Source organism: Coregonus clupeaformis, chromosome 6, assembly GCF_020615455.1.
Source record: "Coregonus clupeaformis isolate EN_2021a chromosome 6, ASM2061545v1, whole genome shotgun sequence".
Lineage (NCBI taxonomy): Eukaryota > Metazoa > Chordata > Actinopteri > Salmoniformes > Salmonidae > Coregonus > Coregonus clupeaformis.
In genome coordinates this window covers 13,542,215-13,567,036 of record NC_059197.1, presented here as the reverse complement: position 1 = coordinate 13,567,036, position 24,822 = coordinate 13,542,215, and the positions used below count along the sequence as shown (strand labels likewise).

Here is a 24,822-nt window from a genome sequence, read left to right as displayed (position 1 = left end):
TCCATATTGCTATATAGTATTGCATTGGTCCCCAATAACTCCATATTGCTATATAGTATTGCATTGGTCCCCAATAACTGCATATTGCTATATAGTATTGCATTGGTCCCCAATAACTGCATATTGCTATATAGTATTGCATTGGTCCCCAATAACTGCATATTGCTATATAGTATTGCATTGGTCCCCAATAACTGCATATTGCTATATAGTATTGCATTGGTCCCCAATAACTGCATATTGCTATATAGTATTGCATTGGTCCCCAATAACTGCATATTACTATATAGTATTGCATTGGTCCCCAATAACTGCATATTACTATATAGTATTGCATTGGTCCCCAATAACTGCATATTGCTATATAGTATTGCATTGGTCCCCAATAACTGCATATTGCTATATAGTATTGCATATGGCTAGAGCAAAAGTATTTATTCAATATGTATTTTAAAAGCATATTTGTGAATCGTTTGAATAAATGTCAATGTGAATGTTTTAATATAGCCATAGTTGACTTCCTGATTTCCAGTGTCTGAACAGGAACTCAGTGTGTCTAACCCTAACCCTTGTGTATGAACAGGAACTCAGTGTGTCTAACCCTAACCCTTGTGTATGAACAGGAACTCAGTACGCCTGGTAATCCGTAAGGTCCAGTACGCCCCAGAGAAGCCTGGCCCTCAGCCCATGGCTGAGACCACCAGACAGTTCCTGATGTCTGACAAACCACTACACCTCGAGGCCTCACTGGACAAAGAGGTGATGGACATGTTTTTTTCTGCCGGTAGAGGACACCTCTACATTACACTACATTGCACTATATTACTCTACATTACACTACATTACTCTACTTCACACTACATTACACTACATTACTCTTCATTATACTACATTGCTCCACATTATACTATGTTAGTCCACATTACTCTACATTACCCTACATTGCTCCACATTATACTACATCAATCCACATTACTCTACATTACCCTACATTACAGTACATTATACTACATTACGCTAAATTACAGTAAATTATACAATGTTAATCCACGTTACTCTACATTACATTAAATTTTTGTATTGTATTTATTATGGATCCCCATTAGTTCCTGCCAAAGGAAGTTTTTGACCAACGCCTAGAACACAGCAGGCGCGTTGGCTAGACCGAACGTTATGACTTGGTACTCGTAATGCCCACTGGGTGTGTTAAAAGCCGTCTTCCACTCGTCCCCCTCCCGAATCCTCACCAGGTTGTAGGCATTACGTGAGTGCAACTTGGTGAAGAACCGGGCTCCCTGCAACGACTCGAATGCCGTCGTCATCAGGGGGAGTGGGTAGTGGTTCTTAACCGTGATGTCTTCGAGCGCCCGGTAATCAATGCACTGCCGCTGCCCACCGTCCTTTTTCCCCACGAAGAAGAAGCCCGCGCCGGCGGGTGAGGTAGAGGGACGGATGTGACCCTCGACGAGTGCATCGTCGATATACTCCCTCATGGCCAGCGTCTCCGGCCAGAACAATGGCAAACAATCGCACTTGTGTGGGCATGGCGCCCGGCAGGAGATCGATAGCGCAGTGGTAAGGCCTGTGAGGAGGTAGGCCCTTGGCACGCCTCTTACTAAACACCTCCCCCAGATCCCAATACTCCCGGGGAACGCCTGCCGGTCTGGGCCGGTGACGGAGTCTGTAGCCGCCGTCCTCCCAGTGGCAACCGCCGCTAGGGCGGTAGGCGGTTCGGAGTGCGGGACCTGGGGAAGAGGTGAGGACTGGTAGGTGGTCTGGGATGGTGGTTTGGGCTGATGAGTGGTCGGTGGAGACTGGAACAGGACGGGGGCAGAGCCTCCCTCCAGGATGAGCCGCCCCGTGGACCAGTCTATCCGGGGTTTGTGGGCGACCAGCCAGGGGTGCCCGAGGACGAGGGGACACTCCGGAGAGTCCACAATGAAAAACTGGATATCCTCCCATAGCGCCCCCGCCACCCGGACACGCACGGGGACAGTGCGCCGGGTGATGAAGCCCGACCCCAACGGCCGGCTGTCCAGGCCCATGACCGGAACCGGCTCGGAGAGGGAGAGTAACGGAACGCTCCACCCTAGGGCCAGCCCCGTGTCCATCAGGTTTTCTGCTGCCCCGCGGCCCCAGAATCCACCAGTGCATATGCCTGACGCGCAGCGCGGGCCCACTGAACCCTGACGGGGAGAAAAGTCCGGGAGTCTCTGGAGTTTTGGTTTCAGTTCTGGCTTCCCGTCTTCTCCGGGCATGAGTCGCAGTGGTGACCTGCCTGGCCGCAGTACAGGCAACGTCCCTGGCACAGACGCCTCTGCCTCTCCATCCTGGACAAGCGCGCCGCCCCCAGCTGCATAGCCTCCTCCTGAGGCGTCTCCTCCCTGAATCGGCGGATAGCCTCCGGGTTGATAGGGAGATGCGGAGGCACGCCTTGCGTCATCCCTCTCTCATGCGCCCTCTCATAACGCCGATTGTCCGTAAAGGACCAGGGCGGCCTCCTCCCATCCTGCCTCTCGAACCCGGGTCCGGAACTCCACGGAGTAGTCCGCCACCGAACGGTCACCCTGCCGACAGGCCGTGAGCCGCCTCTCGGCCTCGTGCCCCAACACCACCTGAGAGGTGTCGAACACCTTGCGTAGCTCCCGGGTGAATTGGTAGGAGTCGGAGCATGCCGGAGTTTGGCTCTCCCACTCCGCGGCAGCCCAGGAAAGGGCCCGACCCGTCAACAGAGTGATGATGTATATATAAATAATTGAATGACTAGGTGTTCTAAAACTTTTGACCGGTAGTGTAAGTTTGTATCTGGTCAAACACCATTTTTCCAAAACTTTACTAAGGGTTGGTAACAGGCTGATTGGTCGGCTATTTGAGCCAGTAAAGGGGGCTTTCCTATTCTCAGGTAGCTGAATGACCCTCCAGACCTGAGGGAACACACTTTCTAGTAGGCTTAAATTGACAATATGGCAAATAGGAGTGGCAATATCGTCCGCTATTATCCTCAGTAATTTTCCATCCATGTTGTCAGACCCCGGTGGCTTGTCATTTCACCTCTTCCACACTCAGTTTACGGAATTCAAAATTACAATGCTTGTCTTTCATAATTTGGTCAGATATACTTGGATGTGTAGTGTCAGCGTTTGTTGCTGGCATGTCATGCCTGAGTTTGCAAATTTTGCCAATGAAAAAATCATTAAAGTAGTTGGCAATATCAGTCGGTTTTGTGATGAATGAGCCATCTGATTCAATGAATGATGGAGCTGAGTTTGCCTTTTTCTCCAAAATTTCATTGAAGGTGCTCCAAAGCTTTTTACTGTAATTCTTTGTCATTTATCCATGTTTCATAGTGTAGTTTCTTCTTCTTTTTATTCAGTTTAGTCACATGATTTCTTGGTTGTACAGCCAGACCTATTTGCCATTCCTTTTGCCTCATCCCTCTCAACCATACACTTTTTCAATTTCTCACAGTACATTATAATACGTTAATCCACATTACTCTACATTACTCTTCATTATAATACATTTTACTACATTTTACTACAGTACTCTACATTATATTACATTACTCTACATTATACTACATTACTCGACATTACCCTACATTACAGTACATTATACTACATGAATCCACATTACTCTACATTACTCTTCATTATAATACATTTTACTACATTTTACTACAGTACTCTACATTATATTACATTACTCTACATTATACTACATTACTCGACATTACCCTACATTACAGTACATTATACTACATGAATCCACATTACTCCACATTACTCTTCATTATAATACATTTTACTACATTTTACTACAGTACTCTACATTATATTACATTATACTACATTACTCTACATTACTCTATATTACTCTACATTACTCTACATTACTCTATATTACTCTATATTACTCTATATTACTCTATATTACTCTATATTACTCTACATTATACAGAGTTAATCCACATTACTCTACATTACTCTATATTACTCTACATTATACAGAGTTAATCCACATTACTCTACATTACTCAGCCTACTGTTTTTTCGGGGGGAGGAGGGTGTTTGTTGGGGTACAGTAATATTGAGTCTTTTGCATCTTTCCTTTCAGATCTACTACCACGGGGAGCCTATCAGTGTCAACGTTCACGTCACAAACAACACCAACAAGACAGTGAAGAAAATGAAGATTTCAGGTTATTGCAACCTACAATTCAGAATCAAATTACTGTAATCCTGTGTGTTTCTTTCAGAACATTGACAGGTTCTACATATGTAGGATCTCAATTTGACCTATATTGTCACAGCAGAAATATCCTGCAACAATAGGATTTGAACATTTAGTCCATAATGTTGCTTATCGGCGGTTAGGCTATTAGCTAGACAAAAGTAGTCTACATGAACAGTGCAATACTGTTAATATAACAATGTATTATTGTGGGTTTTCAGTGAATTAATGTAAATCATGAAGCTCATCTGCATTTCCTGCGGTTCAGGAAAATTCTCAGCAACAAAAGAGTGATCAAATTAAGATACTACATCTGTAAGTATTGTAATTTCTATTCACAGTGCGTCAGTATGCAGACATCTGCCTATTCAACACAGCACAGTACAAATGCCCGGTCGCAACAGAGGAGACAGAGTACGTTTCTTTACCTTCTTTATAATACAGACATCTGACATGTAGGCCAGGCCAGTCTTCAATAACTAATGACTTGTGACATCTGACATGTAGGCCAGGCCAGTCTTCAATAACTAATCTGACATTTGGATATAGAGATACAGTGGGGGGAAAAAGTATTTAGTCAAATCAAATCAAATCAAATGTTATTGGCCACATGCGCCGAATACAACAGGTGCAGACATTACAGTGAAATGCTTACTTACAGCCCTTAACCAACAGTGCATTTCTTTTTAACAAATTTTTTTTTTTAAATAAAACAACAACAAAAAAAGTGTTGAGAAAAAAAGAGCAGAAGTAAAATAAAATAACAGTAGGGAGGCTATATATACAGGGGGGTACCGGTGCAGAGTCAACGTGCGGGGGCACCGGCTAGTTGAGGTAGTTGAAGTAATATGTACATGTGGGTAGAGTTAAAGTGACTATGCATATATAATTAACAGAGTAGCAGCAGCGTAAAAGGATGGGGTGGGGGGGCAGTGCAAATAGTCCGGGTAGCCATGATTAGCTGTTCAGGAGTCTTATGGCTCGGGGGTAGAAGCTGTCTGGACTATCAGCCACCAATTGTGCAAGTTCTCCCACTTAAAAAGATGAGAGAGGCCTGTAATTTTCATCATAGGTACACGTCAACTATGACAGACAAATTGAGATTTTTTTTCCCCAGACAATCACATTGTAGGATTTTTAATGAATTTATTTGCAAATTATGTTGGAAAATAAGTATTTGGTCACCTACAAACAAGCAAGATTTCTGGCTCTCACAGACCTTTAACTTCTTCTTTAAGAGGCTCCTCTGTCCTCCACTCGTTACCTGTATTAATGGCACCTGTTTGAACTTGTTATCAGTATAAAAGACACCTGTCCACAACCTCAAACAGTCACACTGTAACGATCCCGGCAGTCTGAGTCGGGTCCTGTCTGTGGACTAGTTTTTCTGCTCGTGATCTCCAGTTTCCCGAGGGTTCTGGAACGCTCCGGGGAGCTCTCTTGATTTCCGCACCTGCATCCCATCAGCAATCTGCACACCTGGTCCTGATCATCACCCTTCTTAGGCTCTGGCCTAACATCCATTCCCTGCCGGATCGTTAGCCATGAACATCACTCGTCCGGAACCTTCATCCAACCTCTGCCTGGTGGTCGGGCGGCTGCCGAGCCATGATTGGATCAACCACTGCACCCCCAACAACTAACCAACGCCGCCCGCTCTGTTCCCTGGATTATTCAGCATCACTCTTGAATTTGTAAATAAACACTCACCTTCGTTTCAACTTACCTTGTCCTGGTCTGCTTCTGGGTTCTGGCTTTGTAACTCGTGACAGAACGATCCGGCCAGTAATGAACCCAGCGGACCTGGACTCTGTTCGCCATGCCATTTCCCATCAGGAGAAGATGTTGGGACAACATAGCACGGCACTACAGGAGATAGCGTTGTCAGTTCGGAACCTTTCTACCGGTCTGACGGAGGTCCAGAACCAGCGCAAGTTTCCGGTGGAGGATCCACTACCGGTTTCACCCATCTCGCCTGCCGCGTCTGGAGCTGTGTCCTTCCGTGAGCCCAAGGTTCCGACGCCGGATAAATATGAGGGGGAGCTGGGAAGATGCCGTTCTTTCCTTATGCAGTGTGGGTTAGTGTTCGATCTACAGCCCTACTCTTATGCCACAGACAAGGCTAGGATAGCCTTTGTGATTGAGTTGCTGCGTGGTCGAGCGCTGGAGTGGGCTTCAGCCGTTTGGGAACGACAAGACCCCTGCATGGCTTCATACCAGGGGTTCACGGCCGAGATGAGGAAGCTCTTCGACCATTCCGTCCGAGGGAGGGACGCAGCTAGGCGCCTGTTTTCGCTTCACCAAGGAACTCGCAGCGTGGCCGACTTCGTGATCGAGTTCAAGACGTTGGCTGTGGAGAGTGGGTGGAATGAGGAGTCTCTGCAAGCGGCCTTTTACCAGGGTCTGTCGGAGCAGCTCAAGGATGAGTTGATCTCCTATCCGGAGCCTAGTGACCTGGACAGCTTGGTAGCCTTGTCTATTCGGGTGGATAATCGAGTCCGAGAGCGAAGGAGGGAGAAGCAATGGGGTCCGTCCAATCGATCAGCTTCTCAGTTCCCAGTCGGGTCGGGTGGTGGACCAGAACACGTCGATCATTCTCCACCACAAAGGATTAGTGGAGAGGTCCTCTCTCCCGATTCTGAACCCATGCAAGTGGGGGCGGCACGGGTTAACCAAGGAGGAGCGTCAACATAGACGTAAGACCAACTGCTGCCTCTACTGTGGTAGCTCGGGACATTACATCTCCACTTGTTCCCGGCGGTCGTCAAACTGCCCGGCTCGCTAAAGTTGGGAGGACTTTTAGCGAGCCAGTTTCAACCTCTCAGTACCTCTGTCAGACCCCGTTTCCCGGCTACCCTTGTGAACAGGAATCAGAGCTTAGCGATTAACGCTTTTATCGATTCAGGTGCCGATGGAAGCTTTCTTGATGCCGAGTTGGTGGAACAGCTGGGGCTTTCCAAGGAGCAATTGCCGGAAGCCATTGAAGCGACCACTCTGAACGGCAGTAGTCTGGCACGTATCACGATGAGGACTGAACCGGTTAAGATGCTGTTGTCGGGGGAATCATTCGGAGATGATTTCATTCTTCATTCTGCCGTCTTCCCATGTTCCTCTGGTCCTTGGATACCCCTGGCTGAAGGAACACAATCCCACGTTCGATTGGGTGACGGGCAAGGTAACGAAGTTGGAGCCTTGATTGTCATGCTAACTGTCTCAAGACTGCCTGTCCCCATTCGGTTCCCAGTCAGGTGATTGAGGCTAAACCCCCAGATTTGTCCCTGGTTCCCGAGACATATCACGATTTGGGGGAAGTGTTCAGTAAGCAGAAGGCTCTGTCACTCCCCTCCCCACCGACCATATGATTGTGCCATCAACCTGTTCCCTGGAGCTGTCTACCCCAAGGGAAGGTTATACAGTATCTCCCGCCCTGAACGTGAGGCTTTGGAGACCTACATCAAGGAGTCCCTAGCTGCTGGTCTCGTTCGTCCCTCGTCATCACCCCTGGGGGCAGGATTCTTCTTTGTGGGTAAGAAGGATGGCTCTCTTCGACCGTGTATTGATTATCGGGGGTTGAATGACATCACGGTCAAGAACAAGTATCCCCTGCCCTTGATGAGTTCTGCCTTCGACTCCTTACAGGGTGCTACGGTGTTCACCAAGCTAGACCTACGCAATGCGTATCACATGGTCCGGATCAGAGAGGGAGACGAGTGGTTGACGGGTTTCAATACACCGATGGGTCACTTCGAGTATCAGGTGATGCCGTTTGGACTGACCAATGCTCCAGCGGTATTCCAGAGTATGGTGAACGACGTCCCTGAGAGATATGATCGGTCTCTTTGTGTTTGTTTACCTGGATGACATTCTGATCTTCTCGAAGGAACCTTCCGACCACGTCCAGCATGTCCGGCAGGTTCTGCAGCGATTGTTGGAGAATCGCCTGTTCGTGAAGGCCGAGAAGTGCGAGTTTCACGCCCACACGACATCCTTTCTCGGGTACATCATCTCCAGGGGAGAGATTAGGATGGACCAGGAGAAGGTTAGAGCGGTTCTGGAATGGGCCCAGCCCGGTACGAGATTGCAGCTCCAGAGATTTTTTGGGGTTTGCGAATTTCTACCGCAGATTCATCCGGGATTACAGCCGTGTGGCCGCTCCGTTAACGGCCTTGACTTCCAGTATCAGGAGCTTCAAGTGGAATCCGGAGGCGGATCGAGCGTTTCTGGATTTGAAGAGGCGATTCACCAACGCACCGATTCTCTCTCAACCGGACACGGCCCGTCAGTTCGTCGTTGAAGTTGACGCGTCTGATGTGGGAGTTGGCGCCATCCTGTCGCAGCGATGCTCCACGGACAGTAAACTCCATCCCTGCGCCTACTACTCTCGTCGCCTTTCGCCTGCGGAGAGGAATTACGATGTGGGTAACCGGGAGCTTCTCGCGGTGAAACTTGCCTTGGAGGAGTGGCGCCACTGGTTGGAGGGGGCGGAGCAGCCGTTTATTGTCTGGACTGACCACAAGAATCTTGCTTACGTGCAATCGGCTAGACGTCTCAACTCCCGTCAGGCCAGGTGGTCGTTGTTTTTCGGACGATTCAATTTTTTCCCTGACGTTCCGTCCTGGATCTAAGAACGGCAAGGCGGACGCCTTGTCTCGGATGTTCTCCAAGACGGAGGAGAGTGGGTCCAAGACCGAGACAATTCTCCCCCGGAACTGCGTCGTGGGAGCTGTTAGGTGGAAGATTGAGGAGGAGGTGATGGCGGCTCTTCGGACGCAGCCCGGTCCCGGTAACGGTCCACCCGGTCGGTTGTTTGTGCCTGAGTCGGTTCGTCCTGCGGTCTCAAATGGTCCCACGCCAGCAAGATGGCTTGTCACCCTGGCGTGGCTCGGACGATGGCGTTTCTTCGCAGACGTTTTGGTGGCCTGCCATGGCCGAGGATACTCGGGGTTATGTTGCTGCCTGTCCAGTGTGTGCGCAGAATAAGAGTACCAATCGGCCCAGCTCTGGACTACTTCACCCCCCTTCCTATTCCCCGGCGACCATGGTCGCATCTGGCCCTGGACTTTGTCACTGGGTTGCCCGCTTCTGAGGGGAACACGGTCGTTCTGACTATCGTGGACAGATTCAGCAAGTTCGCCCACTTTGTGCCAATTGCCAAGCTTCCCTCTGCCTCGGAGACGTCCGAGATCCTGGTTAGGGAGGTTTTCAGGGTCCACGGGTTGCCCAGTGATATCGTTTCCGACCGTGGCCCTCAGTTTACCTCTGCTGTCTGGAAGTCCTTCTGTTTGGCCATTGGAGCTACAGTCAGTCTCACATCTGGTTTTCACCCCCAATCTAATGGTCAGGCGGAGAGAGCCAACCAGAAGATGGAACCCACGCTACGCTGCCTGGCCTCTTCCAACCCCACCTCCTGGGTCTCTCAGTTGCCTTGGGTTGAGTATGCCCACAATACTCTCCCTACATCTGCCACTGGGATGTCTCCCTTCCAGTGCCTGTATGGCTACCAACCTCCCTTGTTCCCTTCTCAGGAGAAGGAGCTCTCAGTGCCTTCTGTTCAGGCCCATATTCGTCGTTGCCACCGGACCTGGCATCGGGCCAGAAAGGCACTCCTTAGAGTTTCGGACCGGTATCAGCTCCAGGCGAATCGTCGCTCGGATCCCCGCTCCCACCTACACCATCGGAGATAGGGTCTGGTTGGCCACACGGGATCTTCCTTTACGGACTGAGTCTAGGAAGTTGTTACCGAAGTTCATTGGTCCGTTTGTGGTGGAGAAGGTGATCAATCCGGTGGCAGTTCGACTCAAACTCCCGAGGACGCTCAGAGTCCATCCCACCTTTCATGTCTCCTGCCTCAAGCCTGTTTTCCTCAGTCCTCTGTTGCCTCCTCCGCCTCCTCCTCCTCCTCCTCGGATGATCGGAGGTGGTCCTGCCTACACGGTGCGACGCATCATGGATTCCAGACGGCGGGGCCGGGGTTTCCAGTATCTCGTGGACTGGGAGGGGTATGGTCCTGAAGAGAGGAGTTGGATTCCGCGGCGACAGATCCTAGATGCTGACCTCATCCGTGACTTCTACCGCCTCCATCCTGGCGCTCCGGGAGTCCGCCCGGTGGCGTTCGTCGGAGGGGGGGTACTGTAACGATCCCGGCAGTCTGAGTCGGGTCCTGTCTGTGGACTAGTTTTTCTGCTCGTGATCTCCAGTTTCCCGAGGGTTCTGGAACGCTCCGGGGAGCTCTCTTGATTTCCGCACCTGCATCCCATCAGCAATCTGCACACCTGGTCCTGATCATCACCCTTCTTAGGCTCTGGCCTAACATCCATTCCCTGCCGGATCGTTAGCCATGAACATCACTCGTCCGGAACCTTCATCCAACCTCTGCCTGGTGGTCGGCGGCTGCCGAGCCATGATTGGATCAACCACTGCACCCCCAACAACTAACCAACGCCGCCCGCTCTGTTCCCTGGATTATTCAGCATCACTCTTGAATTTGTAAATAAACACTCACCTTCGTTTCAACTTACCTTGTCCTGGTCTGCTTCTGGGTTCTGGCTTTGTAACTCGTGACACACACTCCAAACTCCACTATGGCCAAGACCAAAGAGCTGTCAAAGGACACCAGAAACAAAATTGTAGACCTGCACCAGGCTGGGAAGACTGAATCTGCAATAGGTAAGCAGCTTGGTTTGAAGAAATCAACTGTGGGAGCAATTATTAGGAAATGGAAGACATACAAGACCACTGATAATCTCCCTCGATCTGGGGCTCCACGCAAGATCTCACCCGTGGGGTCAAAATGATCACAAGAACGGTGAGCAAAATCCCAGAACCACACGGGGGACCTAGTGAATGACCTGCAGAGAGCTGGGACCAAAGTAACAAAGCCTACCATCAGTAACACACTACGCCGCCAGGGACTCAAATCCTGCAGTACCAGACGTGTCCCCCTGCTTAAGCCAGTACATGTCCAGGCCCGTCTGAAGTTTGCTAGAGTGCATTTGGATGATCCAGAAGAGGATTGGGAGAATGTCATATGGTCAGATGAAACCAAAATAGAAATTCTTGGTAAAAACTCAACTCGTCGTGTTTGGAGGACAAAGAATGCTGAGTTGCATCCAAAGAACACCATACCTACTGTGAAGCATGGGGGTGGAAACATCATGCTTTGGGGCTGTTTTTCTGCAAAGGGACCAGGACGACTGATCCGTGTAAAGGAAAGAATGAATGGGGACATGTATCGTGAGATTTTGAGTGAAAACCTCCTTCCATCAGCAAGGGCATTGAAGATGAAACGTGGCTGGGTCTTTCAGCATGACAATGATCCCAAACACACCGCCCGGGCAACGAAGGAGTGGCTTCGTAAGAAGCATTTCAAGGTCCTGGAGTGGCCTAGCCAGTCTCCAGATCTCAGAGTTGAAAGTCCGTGTTGCCCAGCGACAGCCCCAAAACATCACTGCTCTAGAGGAGATCTGCATGGAGGAATGGGCCAAAATACCAGCAACAGTGTGTGAAAACCTTGTGAAGACTTACAGAAAAACGTTTGACCTGTGTCATTGCCAACAAAGGGTATATAACAAGGTATTGAGAAACTTTTGTTATTGACCAAATACTATTTTCCACCATAAGTTGCAAATAAATTCATTAAAAATCCTACAATGTGATTTTCTGGATTTTTTTTCCTCATTTTGTCTGTCATAGTTGACGTGTACCTATGATGGAAATTACAGGCCTCTCTCATCTTTTTAAGTGGGAGAACTTGCACAATTGGTGGCAGACTAAATACTTTTTCCCCCCACTGTACAATATTATTGTCATAGTTTTTCTTAGGATTGAGACATTGCTGGATGGTATGCCTGGTTAACCTTCATAAACACAAATTACAAAGCAGGCCAAGCATTAGTCATCATCACAGATAAGAACCATCTTCATGTACAGTACATCAACCTCATGTAACTGATCTGGTGTTATTGATTACGATTGATCATTGTTGTTCCAGTGACGTGGTGGCTCCAAGTTCAACGTTTTGTAAAGTCTACACCCTCACCCCCTTCCTCAACAACAACCGGGAGAAACGTGGTCTGGCGTTGGACGGGAAACTGAAGCACGAGGACACAAACCTGGCTTCTAGTACATTGTGAGTACAATGTGTTATGCTATTTTATGCAATGCTGTGCTATGCTATACTATACTATGTTATACTATTATATACTATGTTATACTATACTATGTTATTATATACTATGTTATACTATACTATGTTATACTATGTTAGCGGCAGGTAGCTTAGTGGTTAAGAGCGTTGTGCCAGTAACCGAAAGGTCGCTGGTTCTAATCCCCAAGCCAACTAGGTGAAAAATCTGTCGATGTGCCCTTGAGCAAGGCACTTAACCCTAATTGCTCCTGTAAGTCGCTCTGGATAAGAGCGTCTGCTAAATGACGTAAATGTAAATGTAAATGTTATACTATGTTATACTATTATATACTATGTTATACTATACTATGTTATTATATACTATGTTATACTATACTATGTTATACTATGTTATACTATACTATGTTATACTATGTTATACTATGTTATACTATTATATACTATGTTATACTATACTATGTTATTATATACTATGTTATACTATACTATGTTATACTATGTTATACTATACTATGTTATACTATTCTATTTTATTCGATATGTTATACTATGCTATACTATTCTATACTATGCTATGCTCTGCTATGTCATGTTAAGGTTTCCCCCACTGTGGAGGTATAAAGCTGAAATAAGGCTTACTGTCTTCAGACATCATGTGTATGCTTGACCCTAAGGCTTACTGTCTTCAGACATCATGTATATGCTCGACTCTATTATTGTCTTCATGTCGTCGTCCGATATCTTCTCCTACTATACAGTTCACATCTGAATAAAACAATTCCACCAGTTTCCACAATCCCACCAACAATCCCACCAGCTTCCACAATCCCACCAGCTTCCACAATCCCACCAGCTTCCACAATCCCACCAGCTTCCACAATCCCACCAACAATCCCACCAGTTTCCACAATCCCACCAGCTTCCACAATCCCACCAGCTTCCACAATCCCACCAGCTTCCACAATCCCACCAGCTTCCACAATCCCACCAGCTTCCACAATCCCACCAACAATCCCACCAGTTTCCAGAATCCCAGCTGGTGAATGAAGGGCTTGGTGATAATCAGAAGATGATGTCAGTCAGTGATTTTTTTTGTTTGTCCCATCAACAGGTTAAGAGAGGGAGCCAACAAGGAGATCCTGGGTATCATCGTATCCTACAAAGTCAAAGTGAAGCTTGTTGTGTCTCGAGGCGGGTATGCACTTTAAACATACATCTTGGTGTTAGTGTTAGGGTTTAAACATACGTCTTGGTGTTTGTGAACCAGTATGTTCATTTTGCCTAATAACCCTAAACCTATTTTATTGGTGTCTGGGGGTTAGGGTTATGTTCATAGACCTCCTATTAAATTACTAGAGGGGAAACGTCATCAACTCTCAAAGTTCTAGAATGGTATGAAAATGGCAGCCATTGTGGTCAGGGAGAAATCCAAACCAGTCTAATTGCAATGCATGCAATGCCAGTACAGGCATACAGTAGGTGATGCATTTCCTGGTTTAACTTATGCAGGAAAATAGAAATAAGGCATCTGATATATCAAAATTGTGTAGTGGAATTATTGTCAAACTAAAATATTATAATATAATTATAAAGTTTACACAGTTTACACCGGTTTTATAAAAATAATAATAATCTGTATAAATAGTCTCTAAAATATATGTAAACAGACCATAAATGACTCAATGTTGTTTTTTTGGAAAGCTGTGAGTGTTATAATATGATACAAATCAGTACTTGTTGCATTTACAACTTGTCTAATGGCTCTATTCAATCCGTTTCGTGGAAATTCAGCGTTACAGCGTGATCGAAGCAATACAGATTGAATAAAGCCCTGAATCCATTCTAGTATTCTAATTCCTAATTCTATGGTTATGTGACTGCATTGCTGTCTGAGGTAAAAACACTGACAATGTTTCATTGATTTCAGACTCTTAGGAGATCTTGCAACAAGGTAAACATAGATGTTTCTGTAATGACATGTTGCATGCCAATATTGTTGTCTAGAGTTGTAATGCTATTTGTTTTGCCCGAAGAGATGTACATTTCCGTGTTATACAGAGCAGACTGTGATGTAATAATACAAGCTGTAACATAATACTACATTGAAATGCTAATTCATAAACTTGTTTGTTCATCATACATCATTCATCTACATGTAGTTTCATTTTATTTTCCAGTGATGTCCATGTTGAGCTCCCCTTTACGCTAATGCATCCCAAACCAATCGAAGATGCAATCTACAGAGATGGTATGTATCTACACATACAGTATTTTTCAGTTCACAAGTTTTCAATGTCGTTCTGTATCAATCAATCAACAAAAACGTTTCTTGGTCTAAAATGGTGAATTATAATGCTCATTTACTTGTATTTCAGCTGCAGACGAGGAGCCAATAGACACAAACTTGATAGAATTTGACACAAAGTAAGCAGCTCTACCCTGGTCTGTCTGTCTGATACTTTAACACAGTATAACACAGTCATCCTGTCTGTCTGTCTGTCTGTCTGTCTGTCTGACTGACACTCTAACATACTGGCCCTTGCTGGTTGCTGCCTTTACTTGTTGCTTACTGCCTGCTGCTTACTGCCTTCTGCCTGCTGCTTACTGCCTGCTGCTTACTGCCTGCTGCTTGCTGCCTTCTGCTTACTGCCTTCAGCTTACTGCCTTCTGCTTACTGCCTTCTGCTTACTGCCTTCAGCTTACTGCCTGCTGCTTGCTGCCTGCAGTTTACTGCCTTCTGCTTACTGCCTGCCACTTGCTGCCTTCAGCTTACTGCCTTCAGCTTACTGCCTGCAGCTTACTGCCTGCAGCTTACTGCCTGCAGCTTACTGCCTTCTGCTTACTGCCTGCTGCCTGCAGCTTACTGCCTTCACTTAATAATAATAATAATAATATGCCATTTAGTAGACGCTTTTATCCAAAGCGACTTACAGTCGTGCGTGCATACATTTTTGTGTATGGGTGGTCCCGGGGATCGAACCCACTACCTTGGCATTACAAGCGCCGTGCTCTACCAGCTGAGCTACAGAGGAGTTACTGCCTGCCACTTGCTGCCTGCTGCTTGCTGCCTTCTGCTTACTGCCTTCAGCTTACTGCCTTCAGCTTACTGCCTGCTGCTTACTGCCTGCTGCTTGCTGCCTGCTGCACCACTTGTCCTCGTCAATAAAACATGGCTTCACTTCCTCCTGTTTCATTGCCTCTCTATAACAGCCCATCTCTGGCCAATGCAACCTAACAGCCCATCTCTGGCCCAATGCAACCTAACAGCCCATCTCTGGCCAAAGCACATTAACCAGCAGAAAGGCCCAATTATGAATAATACATTCAATATTCTTTCATGTAATGTGGTCTCTCCCAGCACGCCTCTTTATTGTTTTATAGCCATCTAAATGACTGACAGCAGGAAAGAGATGTAGCCATGGCAGGTTTCTGTAGCTCTCAGGCTGTTGGAAGCATTAGTGTGGTTGATGGACCTGCATAATGATCTGCTGATAATACAGTTTCGGACTTGATGTTGCTGACATGTTTCTACGCCCTGTACTGTCTGTAAATGACAATGGCCAGGATTCAATCCAATTGCGTTTGTCCGCGATGCACGTTTTTAAAGGCAACGTTCCTGCGTTCGTGGAGAGACCACATTCACGGTAAACGCTGCATACTATATGTCGGTTCAATGGGAAATTAACTTTTAAAAAACGCATTGTCCAAATCCGCTATCGGATTGAATACCGGCATAAATAACAGCAACAATAACAAAACAACAACAACAGAATAAGCTAAGACGTTTACTGAGCTGAGCATACGCCTACAATAATTAAACAATCAAAATACTTGTGTGGTAATCTTGATTTCAGCTCTCTTTGAACCACCTATGTGTAATGCAATATGAATGGGTTATAAAGAGTTATAAAGGACTGTGAGCATAATAACCAACGGATCTAATACACTTTTCTAACCATCTCTGATATAATCCACTTTACTAACCAACTGATCTAATACACTTTACTAACCATCTCTGATATAATCCACTTTACTAACCAACTGATCTAATACACTTTTTTAACCATCTCTGATCTAATACACTTTACTAACCAACTCTGATCTAATACACTTTACTAACCATCCCTGATCTAATACACTTTACTAACCAACTGATCTAATACACTTTTCTAACCATCTCTGATCTAATACACTTTTCTAACCAACTGATCTAATACACTTTACTAACCAACTCTGATTAAATACACTTTACTAACCAACTGATCTAATACACTTTACTAACCAACTGATCTAATACACTTTACTAACCAACTCTGATTAAATACACTTTACTAACCAACTGATCTAATACACTTTACTAACCAACTGATCTAATACACTTTACTAACCAACTCTGATCTAACACACTTTACAAACCAACTGATCTAATACACTTTACTAAACAACTGATTTAATACACTTTACTAACCAACTGATCTAATTCACTTTACTAACCAACTGATCTAATACACTTTACTAACCAACTGATCTAATACACTTTACTAACCAACTCTGATTAAATACACTTTACTAACCAACTGATCTAATACACTTTACTAACCAACTCTGATCTAATACACTTTACTAACCAACTGATGTAATACACTTTACTAACCAACTGATCTAATTCACTTTACTAACCAACTGATCTAATACACTTTACTAACCATCTCTGATCTAATACACTTTACTAACCATCTCTGATCTAATACACTTTACTAACCATCTCTGATCTAATTCACTTTACTAAACAACTGATCTAATACACTTTACTAACCAACTGATCTAATACACTTTACTAACCAACTCTGATATAATACACTTTACTAACCATCTCTGATCTAATACACTTTACTAACCAACTCTGATCTAATACACTTTACTAACCAACTGATCTAATACACTTTACTAACCAACTCTGGTATAATACACTTTACTAACCAACTCTGATCTAATACACTTTACTAACCAACTCTGATCTAATACACTTTACTAAACAACTGATCTAATACACTTTACTAACCAACTGATCTAATACACTTTACTAACCAACTCTGATCTAATACACTTTACTAACCAACTCTGATCTAATACACTTTACAACAACTGACTAAAATTACTAACCAACTGATCTAATACACTTTATTAACCAACTCTGATCTAATACACTTTACTAACCATCCCTGATCTAATACACTTTACTAACCAACTGATCTAATACACTTTACTAACCAACTGATCTAATACACTTTATTAACCAACTCTGATCTAATACACTTTACTAACCATCCCTGATCTAATACACTTTACTAACCAACTGATCTAATACACTTTACTAACCATCTCTGATCTAATACACTTTATTAACCAACTCTGATCTAATACACTTTACTAACCATCCCTGATCTAATACACTTTACTAACAAACTCTGATCTAATACACTTTATTAACCAACTCTGATCTAATACACTTTACTAACCATCCCTGATCTAATACACTTTACTAACCAACTGATCTAATACACTTTTCTAACCATCTCTGATCTAATACCCTTTACTAACCAACTCTGATCTAATACACTTTTCTAACCAACTGATCTAATACACTTTTCTAACCATCTCTGATCTAATACACTTTACTAACCATCCCTGATCTAATACACTTTACTAACCAACTGATCTAATACACTTTTCTAACCATCTCTGATCTAATACACTTTACTAACCAACTCTGATCTAATACACTTTTCTAACCAACTGATCTAATACACTTTTCTAACCATCTCTGATCTAATACACTTTACTAACCAACTCTGATCTAAAACACTTTACTAACCAACTGATCTAATACACTTTTCTAACCATCTCTGATCTAATACACTTTACTAACCAACTCTGATCTAATACACTTTTCTAACCAACTGATCTAATACACTTTTCTAACCATCTCTGATCTAATACACTTTACTAACCAACTCTGATCTAATACACTTTACTAACCATCTCTGATCTAATACACTTTACTAACCAACTCTGATCTAAAACACTTTACTAACCATCTCTGATATAATCCACTTTACTAACCAATTCTGATCTAATACACTTTACTAACCAACTGATTTAATACACTTTACTAACCAACTGATCTAATACACTTTACTAACCATCTCTGATCAAATACACTTTACTAACCAACTCTGATCTAATACACTTTACTAACAAACTCTGATCTAATACACTTTACTAACCATCTCTGATCTAATTCACTTTACTAACCAACTGATCTAATACACTTTACTAACCAACTCTGATCTAATACACTTTACTAACCAACTCTGATCTAATACACTTTACTAACCCACTGATCTAATACACTTTATTAACCAACTCTGATCTAATACACTTTACTAACCATCCCTGATCTAATACACTTTACTAACCAACTGATCTAATACACTTTACTAACCATCTCTGATCTAATACACTTTACTAACCAACTCTGATCTAGTACACTTTACTAACCATCCCTGATCTAATACACTTTACTAACAAACTCTGATCTAATACACTTTATTAACCAACTCTGATCTAATACACTTTACTAACCATCCCTGATCTAATACACTTTACTAACCAACTGATCTAATACACTTTTCTAACCATCTCTGATCTAATACACTTTACTAACCAACTCTGATCTAATACACTTTTCTAACCAACTGATCTAAAACACTTTACTAACCATCTCTGATATAATCCACTTTACTAACCAACTCTGATCTAATACACTTTACTAACCAACTGATTTAATACACTTTACTAACCAACTGATCTAATACACTTTACTAACCATCTCTGATCTAATACACTTTACTAACCAACTCTGATCTAATACACTTTACTAACAAACTCTGATCTAATACACTTTACTAACCATCTCTGATCTAATTCACTTTACTAACCAACTGATCTAATACACTTTACTAACCAACTCTGATCTAATACACTTTACTAACCAACTCTGATCTAATACACTTTACTAACCCACTGATCTAATACACTTTATTAACCAACTCTGATCTAATACACTTTACTAACCATCCCTGATCTAATACACTTTACTAACCAACTGATCTAATACACTTTACTAACCATCTCTGATCTAATACACTTTACTAACCAACTCTGATCTAGTACACTTTACTAACCATCCCTGATCTAATACACTTTACTAACAAACTCTGATCTAATACACTTTATTAACCAACTCTGATCTAATACACTTTACTAACCATCCCTGATCTAATACACTTTACTAACCAACTGATCTAATACACTTTTCTAACCATCTCTGATCTAATACACTTTACTAACCAACTCTGATCTAATACACTTTTCTAACCAACTGATCTAATACACTTTTCTAACCATCTCTGATCTAATACACTTTACTAACCATCCCTGATCTAATACACTTTACTAACCAACTGATCTAATACACTTTTCTAACCATCTCTGATCTAATACACTTTACTAACCAACTCTGATCTAATACACTTTTCTAACCAACTGATCTAATACACTTTTCTAACCATCTCTGATCTAATACACTTTACTAACCAACTCTGATCTAAAACACTTTACTAACCAACTGATCTAATACACTTTTCTAACCATCTCTGATCTAATACACTTTACTAACCAACTCTGATCTAATACACTTTTCTAACCAACTGATCTAATACACTTTTCTAACCATCTCTGATCTAATACACTTTACTAACCAACTCTGATCTAATACACTTTACTAACCATCTCTGATCTAATACACTTTACTAACCAACTCTGATCTAAAACACTTTACTAACCATCTCTGATATAATCCACTTTACTAACCAACTCTGATCTAATACACTTTACTAACCAACTGATTTAATACACTTTACTAACCAACTGATCTAATACACTTTACTAACCATCTCTGATCTAATACACTTTACTAACCAACTCTGATCTAATACACTTTACTAACAAACTCTGATCTAATACACTTTACTAACCATCTCTGATCTAATTCACTTTACTAAACAACTGATCTAATACACTTTACTAACCAACTGATCTAATACACTTTACTAACCAACTCTGATATAATACACTTTACTAACCAACTGATCTAATACACTTTACTAACCAACTCTGATCTAATACACTTTACTAACCAACTCTGATCTAATACACTTTACTAACCAACTGATCTAATACACTTTACTAACCATCTCTGATCTAATACACTTTACTAACCATCTCTGATCTAATACACTTTACTAACCAACTCCGATCGAATACACTTTACTAACCATCTCTGATCTAATACACATTACTAAACAACTCTGATCTAATACACTTTACTAACCATCTCTTATCTAATACACTTTACTAATGATCTCTGAAATAATACATTTTACTAACCAACTCCGATCTAATACACTTTACTAACCAACTGATCTAATACACTTTACTAACCAACTGATCTAATACACTTTACTAACCAACTGATCTAATACACTTTACTAACAAACTCTGATCTAATACACTTTACTAACAAACTCTGATATAATTCACTTTACTAACCAACTCTGATCTAATACACTTTACTAACCAACTGATCTAATACACTTTACTAACCAACTCTGATCTAATACACTTTACTAACCAACTGATCTAATACACTTTACTAACCATCTCTGATCTAATACACATTACTAAACAACTCTGATCTAATACACTTTACTAACTATCTCTGATCTAATACACTTTACAAACCATCTGATCTAAAACATTTTACTAAACAACTGATCAATACACTTTACTAACCAACTGATCTAATACACTTTACTAACCAACTCTGATTTAATACACTTTACTAACCATCTGATCTAATTACACTTTACTAACCAACTGATCTAATACACTTTATTAACCAACTCTGATCTAATACACTTTACTAACCAACTGATCTAATACACTTTACAAACCATCTCTGATCTAAAACACTTTACTAACCAACTCTGATCTAATACACTTTACTAACCATATCTGATCTAATACACTTTTTTAACTAACTGATTTAATTACACTTTACTAACCAACTCTGATCTAATACACTTTACTAACCATCTCTGATCTAATTCACTTTACTAAACAACTGATCTAATACACTTTACTAACCAACTGATCTAATACACTTTACTAACCAACTCTGATCTAATACACTTTACTAACCAACTCTGATATAATACACTTTACTAACCAACTGATCTAATACACTTTACTAACCAACTCTGATCTAATACACTTTACCTACCAACTGATCTAATACACTTTACTAACCAACTGATCTAATACACTTTACTAACCATCTCTGATCTAATACACTTTACTAACTAACTCTGATCTAATACACATTACTAAACAACTCTGATCTAATACACTTTACTAACCATCTCTAATCTAATACACTTTACTAATGATATCTGAAATAATACATTTTACTAACCAACTCCGATCTAATACACTTTACTAACCAACTGATCTAATACACTTTACTAACCAACTGATCTAATACACTTTACTAACCATCTCTGATCTAATACACTTTACTAACCAACTGATCTAATACACTTTACTAACCAACTGATCTAATACACTTTACTAACCATCTCTGATCTAATACACTTTACTAACCAACTGATCTAATACACTTTACTAACCAACTGATCTAATACACTTTACTAACCAACTCTGATCTAATACACTTTACTAACCAACTGATCTAATACACTTTACTAACCAACTGATCTAATACACTTTACTAACCAACTGATCTAATACACTTTACTAACCAACTCTGATCTAATACACTTTACTAACAAACTCTGATCTAATACACTTTACTAACCAACTCTGATCTAATACACTTTACTAACCAACTCTGATCTAATACACTTTACTAACAAACTCTGATCTAATACACTTTACTAACAAACTCTGATCTAATACACTTTACTAACCAACTCTGATCTAATACACTTTACTAACCAACTCTGATCTAATACACTTTACTAACAAACTCTGATCTAATACACTTTACTAACCAACTCTGATCTAATACACTTTACTAACAAACTCTGATTTAATACACTTTACTAACCAACTGATCTAATACACTTTACTAACCAACTGATCTAATACACTTTACTAACCAACTGATCTAATACACTTTACTAACCAACTGATCTAATACACTTTACTAACCAACTGATCTAATACACTTTACTAACCAACTGATCTAATACACTTTACTAACCAACTGATCTAATACACTTCACTAACCAACTGATCTAATACACTTTACTAACAAACTCTGATTTAATACACTTTACTAACCAACTGATCTAATACACTTTACTAACCAACTGATCTAATTACACTTTACTAACCAACTGATCTAATACACTTTATTAACCAACTCTGATCTAATACACTTTACTAACCAACTGATCTAATACACTTTACAAACCATCTCTGATCTAAAACACTTTACTAACCAACTCTGATCTAATACACTTTACTAACCATATCTGATCTAATACACTTTTTTTAACTAACTGATTTAATTACACTTTACTAACCAACTCTGATCTAATACACTTTACTAACCATCTCTGATCTAATTCACTTTACTAAACAACTGATCTAATACACTTTACTAACCAACTGATCTAATACACTTTACTAACCAACTCTGATATAATACACTTTACTAACCAACTGATCTAATACACTTTACTAACCAACTCTGATCTAATTCACTTTACTAACCAACTGATCTAATACACTTTACTAACCAACTGATCTAATACACTTTACTAACCATCTCTGATCTAATACACTTTACTAACTAACTCTGATCTAATACACATTACTAAACAACTCTGATCTAATACACTTTACTAACCATCTCTAATCTAATACACTTTACTAATGATATCTGAAATAATACATTTTACTAACCAACTCCGATCTAATACACTTTACTAACCAACTGATCTAATACACTTTACTAACCAACTGATCTAATACACTTTACTAACCATCTCTGATCTAATACACTTTACTAACCAACTGATCTAATACACTTTACTAACCAACTGATCTAATACACTTTACTAACCATCTCTGATCTAATACACTTTACTAACCAACTGATCTAATACACTTTACTAACCAACTGATCTAATACACTTTACTAACCAACTCTGATATAATACACTTTACTAACCAACTCTGATCTAATACACTTTACTAACCAACTCTGATCTAATACACTTTACTAAACAACTGATCTAATACACTTTACTAACCAACTGATCTAATACACTTTACTAACCAACTCTGATCTAATACACTTTACTAACCAACTCTGATCTAATACACTTTACTAACCAACTGATCTAATACACTTTATTAACCAACTCTGATCTAATACACTTTACTAACCATCCCTGATCTAATACACTTTACTAACCAACTGATCTAATACACTTTACTAACCAACTGATCTAATACACTTTATTAACCAACTCTGATCTAATACACTTTACTAACCATCCCTGATCTAATACACTTTACTAACCAACTGATCTAATACACTTTACTAACCATCTCTGATCTAATACACTTTATTAACCAACTCTGATCTAATACACTTTACTAACCATCCCTGATCTAATACACTTTACTAACAAACTCTGATCTAATACACTTTATTAACCAACTCTGATCTAATACACTTAACTAACCATCCCTGATCTAATACACTTTACTAACCAACTGATCTAATACACTTTTCTAACCATCTCTGATCTAATACACTTTACTAACCAACTCTGATCTAATACACTTTTCTAACCAACTGATCTAATACACTTTTCTAACCATCTCTGATCTAATACACTTTACTAACCATCCCTGATCTAATACACTTTACTAACCAACTGATCTAATACACTTTTCTAACCATCTCTGATCTAATACACTTTACTAACCAACTCTGATCTAATACACTTTTCTAACCAACTGATCTAATACACTTTTCTAACCATCTCTGATCTAATACACTTTACTAACCAACTCTGATCTAAAACACTTTACTAACCAACTGATCTAATACACTTTTCTAACCATCTCTGATCTAATACACTTTACTAACCAACTCTGATCTAATACACTTTTCTAACCAACTGATCTAATACACTTTTCTAACCATCTCTGATCTAATACACTTTACTAACCAACTCTGATCTAATACACTTTACTAACCATCTCTGATCTAATACACT

The 24,822-nt window shown here is 41.4% G+C and overlaps 1 protein-coding gene across 2 annotated transcripts in view; it reads left to right on the top strand.

Moving 5' to 3' along the window:
* arrb1 (arrestin, beta 1) overlaps positions 1-24,822 on the top strand; it is a 79,674-nt gene that overhangs the window by 41,831 nt on the left and 13,021 nt on the right. Inside the window, exons 8-15 of one of the 2 annotated variants that reach the window (XM_045218516.1) lie at positions 624-759; positions 4,117-4,201; positions 4,575-4,647; positions 12,224-12,361; positions 13,491-13,574; positions 14,307-14,330; positions 14,557-14,627; positions 14,755-14,803. In XM_045218516.1, the coding sequence (XP_045074451.1) occupies positions 624-759; positions 4,117-4,201; positions 4,575-4,647; positions 12,224-12,361; positions 13,491-13,574; positions 14,307-14,330; positions 14,557-14,627; positions 14,755-14,803 (660 nt within the window). Of the gene's footprint in view, positions 1-623; positions 760-4,116; positions 4,202-4,574; positions 4,648-12,223; positions 12,362-13,490; positions 13,575-14,306; positions 14,331-14,538; positions 14,628-14,754; positions 14,804-24,822 lie in introns of both variants that reach the window. The other variant, XM_045218508.1, reaches the window with a different exon arrangement.